The 9,310-nt window shown below is 35.4% G+C and overlaps 1 protein-coding gene across 2 annotated transcripts; it reads right to left on the reverse strand.

The window, feature by feature from the left end:
• Window positions 1-1,062: 1,062 nt before the first annotated feature.
• On the reverse strand, window positions 1,063-7,495 carry LOC150105562 (uncharacterized). 2 transcript variants are annotated; one of them, XM_090394909.1, is made up of 5 exons: window positions 7,309-7,495; window positions 2,847-3,067; window positions 1,930-2,098; window positions 1,614-1,739; window positions 1,063-1,473 (listed from the first exon to the last, which is right to left on the reverse strand). In XM_090394909.1, exons 1-5 carry the CDS (start codon window positions 7,388-7,390, stop codon window positions 1,280-1,282), a joined length of 792 nt encoding a protein of 263 aa, XP_090251035.1. In that variant the 5' UTR covers window positions 7,391-7,495; the 3' UTR covers window positions 1,063-1,279. The 2 variants fall into 2 exon arrangements, with proteins under 2 accessions (XP_090251035.1, XP_090251036.1); XM_090394910.1 differs by lacking the exon at window positions 2,847-3,067 and having other exon boundaries at window positions 7,309-7,441.
• Between the last annotated feature and the right edge of the window lie 1,815 nt (window positions 7,496-9,310).

The raw sequence follows: 9,310 nt of genomic DNA on the forward strand, positions 1-9,310 counted from the left end.
CATTGATTGTTTATTGGGGTTTAGAAAATATTAGTTCATCGTATTTACAATATCGCACATAAAGCACGAACAATAACAACTGTAGTGTCCGTTATTTTAAAAATGGTATCGTTTATTAGTATTCTTAGTTTTGAACAATGGAAGATATATCGCTTGTAATTAGTTCTGGAATTTTAAAATTTTAAAATTAAACAAAAAAGAAGAAAAATTAAACTACAAGACACATTTTTTTTAAATAAACAGCTCACAAAAAAAAGTGTACACACTTACTATCATTCCTTTATTTAATAATTAGGTTGGAATCTAAGAAATAAAATAAAAAGTGAAACAAAAATAAAAAAATGAATATTCTACTAAAGGAATATTTATTTATTTAATCCATTAGCTGAATGTAAAGTATACAATATTATATAAAACACCACTCGCAGAAATAAATGAAACAAATTTATTTTAGCAACATTTCCATATCAATTTCGGTTGCGTCTGTTCAAAATCCGGGCACTGTGCCACTTAAATGATTAAAATCTACATTAAGCAAACATTGCATCTAATGCTAATAAGAACAAAGCATGCTGTGTCATTTTGCTTCTACCTTTTATTGTGTTGCTGAACTGATTCTTATGTGAACTTCATTTCAGATTAACAGTTCGGTTTCATAATATTGTTTGCAATGCATGTATAAATAAAACTGATGCCATAGCAGAAACCATTTTTTTTTTACAAAAGGCGTTTATTTACTCGGTTTTAAGAGAAAAGTGTGCTCTGTTAAGATAGAATTTTAAGTAAATCTTTAAAAATGAAGCCATCATCCTCTCATTGACGTGATGTCAAAATTTAAAAAGAATTTTTAGATAAATTTTGTAATTTTGTCACCTTGCCCATTACCGACAAGCAATATCCACAACTTGGAAATCATAAGAATTCGATACAATCAGTTATTTTTTACTAAGTTACGTTTTAAGATATATAAAATATAAAACCGCTGCTATATAATGTTACATATAAATAAACAGCAGTTAAATTTTTATATATCTTAAAACGTAACTTAGTAATAAAAAAAAACTGACTGTATCTTATGATTTCGAATTCTAAAAAAGTATTTGATAAAATTCACGTGATAATTGTAAAATAAACATGCACAAATTTGGAGATGCAACTTTGTGTAAGAAATGTTTTATTAAATGCAAATTTAAAAAATTCTAATAAATCACAAATATCTCGTTTACTTTTGCAACAACCGAGAACTAGCATATCTTGTAAGTGGATTCAAATACATAGACTACTCTTCAATTGTGTCCATAGGAAGTCGTTCGTAACCTTGATTAGTTTCTATAAGAGGTATCTCAGCATCTCTGGCATAAGGTGCTTGCACATCTTTTCCTTTGTGACATCCGATTATGCAAATGATAAATAAAACCGCCAGTATTATGACAGCGGTGACCGAGACAGCAACGATGTTATAGATGAGCCTACCTACAACAGTCATAAATATTTATGAAATTTAAATAAATATTTCAAAATTTCTATGTCCTAATGGATATAGAAAATGTAATTTCCATTGCTGGAATATATATTTTAATGAGAAAACAGCTGTTCGAATTTATGAATCTCACTTTTGGTGCATCCCTTGACTTCATCGCTATTGTCGCCGCAGTTATTTTGTCCATTACATGCCAATCCAGCCCAAATACACATTCCATTTGCGCATTTAAACCAATCTGGTATATTGCAAGAAATATCTGAAAAGTAATTATGAAAATTTATTAGCAGATTTGATGTCGTGGGGGAAAAAATTATTTTTTTTTTTAAAAATAACTTTAAAAATAAAAATTGCTATTAAAATAACATTATTTTGATAGCAATTGTAAAACCCACTGGTCGTTAAGTAGTTGAAATTCTAACAGTAGATTCTTTATAAAAATTCCTTACCTTTAGAGTAAGCAGAATATGTTAACTGAAATCCGACAGATTCATATAATGAACTTCCATTCCATGTTTGATACAATAGGGTCATGTTACCCGGAGTGGATAGCCATACTGACTCGTGGGAATAGTTGTGATAGCCACAAAACCAGACCAGATCGCTTCGGTTATAAATCTGACAAAAAATAAAAATGTATTTTTCATTTTTTTATTCTTCAAATTGTTCCCACAATTAATGAATTAATTTAGTACTTTAAAAAAGTACAATAACTAAGTATAAAAAGTACTTACTTGTTCCTAATACTACTTAACACTACGCAAAAATAAGATAACGCTTAATTTTGGTACATACTCTATGTTGAAATAAGATATGTTGAAACATATGTATATTTTGTACCTATGTATAAGTAGTAAAATGAAAATCTCGGCACCCCAATGTGGAAACGATTATCCAGGGATCTACCGTCGTACTCTGATTAACAGTAGCCCCACTTTCTATGAAAGGAATACTTCACACCAGCCAATCAACAGTACAGACTACACCGGCGTAAAGTGCATCATAACTGGTCTATGGTGAAGTTTTTGACAAAAGTAATAAATCACACCGCCATCATGTCATACTCGCCTATTAGTTGAATAGGCGAGTGTGACAGCTACTTGGAGAAAACCTTATGCAGTGGTAAAGGTAAATTTCCACTTAAGAGTTTGAAACGAGAGTTGTATTGATCTGAGGTTATTTGTCCTGGTATGGAACGATGTTTGGTTATAGTACATGGAAGGATGGACAATGTACATACAACAGTCCAAAGAATGGACTACGTGCTGTTAAAGTGTGTGTGTGGTAATCGAGATTAATCTGAAATACATTAAACATCGTGTCTTATATTAATTAGAAAAGAAAAGAAAATTACTCATTTGCATACCAACAAATAATCAAGACATCCCTCATTGACGAAGCTCACGGCATTAATCGTAGCAATGATCCCGAATCCAGCAGGAGGATGGAGAGTCACCGTACAACGCCTCCAAGGTGAGTATGTATCTGTTCTTGTCGGCCTTAAAATTCCAGTAGAAGATTTACCACTTTTGTCCACCTCATAAACTATGCTCACGTTCGTTTTGTTACATTGGTCTTCTAAGTAAACTGCAGTGTAGAAACAGAAATACAATATGATTTATTGTAACTTCTGTTGTTATTGTTACAATATTCATTGAGCGTATTGTTAACAAATAAAGTTCTACATATTCGAAATATTTTTATTCTGACATCATTCGAAAAATTATTTTCCAAAAAAAAAAAGTTTTTTCCAAAAAAAAGAAAAAATCCACAAGCACGATTTAAAAAAAAATGCTGAGATTATACATATTCGTCTCATTGATTTATGGTGATAAGCAAATAAATCTAGCAATACGTAAAACAAACATATTTTCAAAATTTCAGAATACCAATTTTTTTATTACAAAACAACGCCATCTACAATAAACTCTTGCGTTACCATTATGAGAATGATTAAGTAGTAACAGTTTCGAGTCGAATATGAGCCAGTTATTGACGATTTTGTATTAAAAATAATAATTAATAAAATAAAATAAAAATTAAAAAATAAATAAAATGCAAAACAGATAAAATATCACTCACTGTTTTACTCTATACATACACACCTCTAAATGCTATAAATAAGTAAGACTAAATAATCTGAAACAAATCGTCCCAACGTAAATGAAAAGAGAAAGGAATCAATCGACCGTGAGATGCGGTCGATTGGTTCATTAATGCCCTTGGGGGTGATGGATAGCAACGCAAAGCTGTACCAATGAAGTTTAACTGAGGTTCGGCTGTTGCTCTTATCCCCTTGGGCGACGAGTTTTTGAGTTCGCTCTCTTAGGGTTTTTGCCTTAAGGGAGCACTTTGAGTCTCCGGGGAAGGTGTTCTCCGGCACGGCCCGCTGAGGGGCTTTGTCGGTGAATTATTTTCCTCGGAATTTGAGCGGTTCTGCTCGGTAATCGAGTTTCACTGAGTAGAACCAACGCTGAGATTTGGACGGTCTTTCGCCCACGAATGAGTGGCCTAGAGATCGTCCGATCCGATATTTTTGAGATCGAACCTTTACTTACATAGTCGATTGGTTCATTAATGCCCTTGGGGGTAACGGATGGCAACAATGCAATGCTGTACCGATGAAGTTCAACTGAGGTTCGGCTGTTGCTGTTACCCGCTTGGGCGACGAGTTTTTGAGTTCGCTCTCTTAAGGTTTTTGCCTTAAGGGAGCACTTTGAGTCTCCGGGGTAGTTGTTCTCCGGCACGGCCCGCTGAGGGGCTTTGTCGGTGAATTATTTTCCTCGGAATTTGAGCGGTTCTGCTCAGTGGTCGGGGAGCCCGTCACTGAGTGGAACCAACGCTGAGATTAGGACGGTCTTTCGCCCACTATGGAGTGGCCTAGAGATCGTCCGTATTTTTGAGATTTCACCTTTACTTACATAGTCGGTGATTGATTCATTCAATCCAATACCCTTGGAGGGTAATGGATGGCAATGCTGTAGCTAATGAAGTTCTAACTGAGGCTCGGATATTGCTTTTACCCTCCTGCCATGATCAGAGCTTTAATAGCTTAATAACACCTTATCCATACACTGTCCTCTACAGATAACGGGGAAGATGAAAAGCATACTTGCTTCGCCCCTTTAAGCCAGTCCTTATAAGGACTCCCAACGTAAATAAATAAAGTACTGTGGTTTGAAACCTTGATTACAGATATCTGAACGTGCTTTCTCCCCCAGTCCTTGGTTAGGTTTCGGTCCCCCTAAAGATAGCTCCTATAGCCGGCCGAATTCCATGCAATTTCAGGTGCCTGAAGAAGTAGATGAGACAGAACTTCTCAAAGATATTGTAACTTTTCTCGGAGATGAAAAGGATATAATTTGGATTACCCATTTCCTGGGTAACAGGTTTCAAATGACAGTCAGCCCAAAAGCCAGAGATACCCTACTTGAAGGATTCGTATACAAAGATCAAATCATAATCCAAACACAGTCGGACTGTCCCGAAAAATCATAAGAATCCGAGAGTTCCCATTAAACTGGAAGATAACTGGATAAAAGAAAGCTTAACCAACTACGGCCGTGAAATAAGTATTGGACGCCAGTCTCATAAAGAATTTCCCTCCATTTTAACGGGCAACACGACGATCTCAATGTTAATGGAGAGACCAGTGCCAAACATAGTTATAATAGCTGGCTGGAAGCTCGTAATCAGCTACGCAGGGGTCGTACGACAATGTACGAGGTGTAACTCTAAAGAACACCAAGTACAGACTGCCCTAGAAGGAAAAAAGATAAAATAAGTGAAACAAACTTAGTAGAGGAAAAGGAAACTAACGAGGGAGTAGAAACACCGACTGCAGAAGAGGAAGGAGACGCAAAGAGCACTGCACCTCCGGCAGAGTCCCCAAAAACAACAGAGGAAGAAGAAAAATCATGCAATAATTTGAAAGATAACAAAGACCAAACTAAACTCAAGAAAACAAAAAAACAGACAAACCAATATCGAAATCAAAACCTGACGACACAAACCAAACACTCGCACCCATTCATACATGCCAACAAAAGATACAAACCACACGAGGAAAATCTCTAATAATTCTTACATTAAAAGACATATCATTCGAAGAAGCAAACAAAAAAATTCGCAAACCTTACATAGCATGCGCAAATGAAGGAGGAGGAAAAAAACACACCATACTTCGAATGGGGAGAACATAGAATTGGAATTGACATTAACTTAGAAGAAAACGTCTATAAGGCGTGCAGATCTTTTGGTGTAAGTCCACACCCAGACATGCCACAAGCAATAAAATCTTGCAGGGATGAATTACTAGAACTAAAAGAAATATCGCAAAATTTAAACAACACAATACAGTCATTTATATAATAAACTACTTTTACTGTTATCTACAAACGGTGTAAATAACAGTCTTATAATGGTATACCCCTGTTATAGTTCCCTATTTCTGTTATAGTTTCAACAGGTCTGGAAAAGACCTGTTGAAACTATAACAGACCTATAAACAGACCATAGTTTCAACAGATCTAGACTTTCCCAAGGCCTGCAAAGTCTACAAATCCCCTCTGCTGAAGCAATTGCCAGAGTGGGCAATGACAGAACAGACCAGTGGAAGATTCAAAGAGACAAAATGGTAATTAACAAAAGGTATAAAGTGGAATTAAAGAAGTGGAAGCTTAGGCTGAAACTTTAATAATTGTATTTTATCAATGAGTATGTCTTCCATTGGCCTTGGCAGAGATATGCCTTGGTCAGTGAGGATGTCTAACCATAGTTAGAATAAACAGTAATGATCTGAAACAAGATCTGAAAACGTTGAATGGTCTCTAAAAATCAAAACTGATCTAATTTTCAGTTGCATGTAATTGCATCATGTTGTCTCAGTTATGTTACTGTCATTATTTTATTTTAAATTAAATTACATTTCTGAGAAGATGGCTATCTGAAATATAAAATATTTTCCTTACAGATTTAATTAAGGACTTTCCCCTATTTCTGTTTCCTTTCTATATAAAGAAATAGAATTCGAACTAGTCTTCAAAATTTGCTGATTTTTAAATTTCTATAAAGTTTAAATAAAAAAAAAAGTTCATTTAACTATTATTCTTTTATTTACAGAATTTATATGCCACAAGAGCATTAATTAATTTTCTTATTTTTCAACAAGAAGAAGCAGTTAATCCACAAAAGTGGCTAAGCAGGAGGGGTGGGTGAGGAAAAAGGTAAGGGCTGTCGCCTTAAGGAATAAGTGTCATTAGGGAAGTACTGTAATAAAACGCACAAAATGACGTTTCGATAAAACTTACAAAATAATGTATTATGCTGAGACATGGACAAACATATTGACATAAATATGCATAAAACCATCGAATTCCTTTTTTTTTTCTCAATGATAAAATAATCCTGAAATAAAATATATATAATGGTACATGAAAATGGTACACCAAAAAACCTCACGGAATGACAATGTTTCAATATCGTGGCATCCTGTCATTACCACCTCGACATGATAATACACCCACCGACATATGCACATTTCCCTAGTAATGCTTTTATTTCTGAACATTGATAATAGATGGCGTTGTCATTTGTTATCTTTATAGAAAGGCTTTTCTTCAGAAATATTTGTTCAAATGCTTTACAATGTTGAAAAAAAAAAAGATCCGACACTTTTATTTAAAGCAATATTTAATTTTACGTTTATATTTTAATATTCAGAAATACGCATTTTTATTTCAGCACACCTTTAATTCTTTAAATAGTTTTATTACATGGACAAAAATGAAAACCTTACTCTGAGTGACTAACAGCACCTGTTAACCTACTTGCATTTTCCTGTGACCACGCGCAGCAAACAAACAATAATAAGCCCAAAGACGTGCAGCATACCGTACTCTGTAATAGCATTCTACGTCACAGATGGTAACTAAAAGTTTTACATATCCTTTGGTGATGAAGTGTGCTTCGGTTCTTCGTCGATCTCATTGTTCCTTCATTAAAATAACAGCTAGGATAAACGAACCACGTGATCTCAAAAGATGATTATTCAGGTAAATGACAGGTGACGATATAACACAGATAAAGAACTCGAGCGCCATCTACGATATTTGAAGAACATGACAGACAGTAGTACATAATATAACATGCGGCTAAACTGTCTACCTTTTAAAATACAGTATTTAGTTAATGTAAATACTGTAATGGATAAAAATAAATAGTAAACTGAATTCGGTTTATGGTGAACGTAAAATCTCATTATAGAAATCCAACACATTTTAAGAAAAAATGCTGTAATTATTTTTATATATAAAATTATTTTGCTTGAAAACGAAGTCATGATTTTCACACGATTTATCATTTAATTTATATTACTTAATTAGAAACAATAATGAAACTTATTTTAATTAAAAGTAATAGTACATTTTAATAATTTTTAAATATCATTTTAAATTTATTTAATTTTAAATGCCAAGCAATTTTATAAGCTAGGTTTTTAATCCTTTTCCCAAGTAATATATATATATATATATATATATATATATATATATATATATATATATATATATATATATATATATATATATATATATATATATATATATATATATATAATCTGCTCAAAAGAGCGACCGCCAACATTAATGCAGGCTTCACACCTTCGACGTAGTGATTTCCGTACATTGGTAAAAACACCAGGCATTTCTCGTACAGCGGCAGCGGCAATAGAAATCTTGGCAATAAGGTCCTCATTGGAATCGATGGGGCTATCGTAGATCAGGCTTTTCATATGGCCCCATAGGAAAAAGTCCAGACATGAGAGATCGGGCGATCGTGGCGGCAAAGCGATGGGACCACCCCGACCAATCCATCACCTGGAAATGTTACATCAAAGGCGTTCCGTACATCCACGCTGAAATGGGGTGGCGCTCCGTCGTGTTGGAACCACATACGTATTTGAATGTTTGCTGGAACAGGGTTCAGTAATTCTGGCAAGACCTCTTGTACAAATACGAGGTACGTTCTCCCATTCAGTCGCGCTGGCAGAAGGTATGGGCCAATCAAATGGTCATGTAGGATTCCAGCCCAAACATTTATGGAGAAACGCTACTTGTACGAATGTGGACGTGTGGCGTGCGGATTTCTGCTCGCCCGCTCATGATAACTGTGGGTATTAAAAATGCTCTCACGTGCAAAGGTGCATTCGTCAGTGAATAAGACGTGTGCATCAAAGTCCGGCTGCACTGCACTCTGCCGCAGGAACCACGGTGCAAAATCCACATGAGGCCGATAATCTGCAGGTGTCAAGGATTGCACCCTTTGTGCATGATAGGGGAGTAATCATTCGTCTGATAGAACTCGCCACGCCGTCAATTGGAGCACATGTACAGCATGGGAAATTGCTCGCCTGCTACATTCGGGACGATCTGCAACCCTACGTAGAATTTCCTCTGTAACACGTGGCGTCATCACACGGCCTGTATCCTGCATGCCGCTGACAAAGGAGCCCATTTCGCACAGATACCAGTGCAATCGCTGAAAGGTGCAGTTTTTGGGCTTCCCTCGTATTCCCGTCCGCAGCTCCGTAAATGAAATGCATGTCAGCCTTCTCCTGATTTGTGAAAGAATCCATCCTTTTTGCACTCCACGGTAGAAATAACGACGACTGCAAAAACCAGCGCACTGGAAAGCGCTTCACCGCTTGAATTCGGACCATGCATTGTATGACGAAAAGTGCTTGTATAGGTGTGTTCTATCACCCCCTTAAAGTTTGGCCCAAGAGTTCTGAATCACCCTGTATATATATATATATATATATATATATATGTG

This window comes from Typopeltis vanoorti, chromosome 6 (genome assembly GCF_054136105.1).
Source record: "Typopeltis vanoorti isolate ZY-2024b chromosome 6, IOZ_Tvanoo_1.0, whole genome shotgun sequence".
NCBI lineage: Eukaryota > Metazoa > Arthropoda > Arachnida > Uropygi > Thelyphonidae > Typopeltis > Typopeltis vanoorti.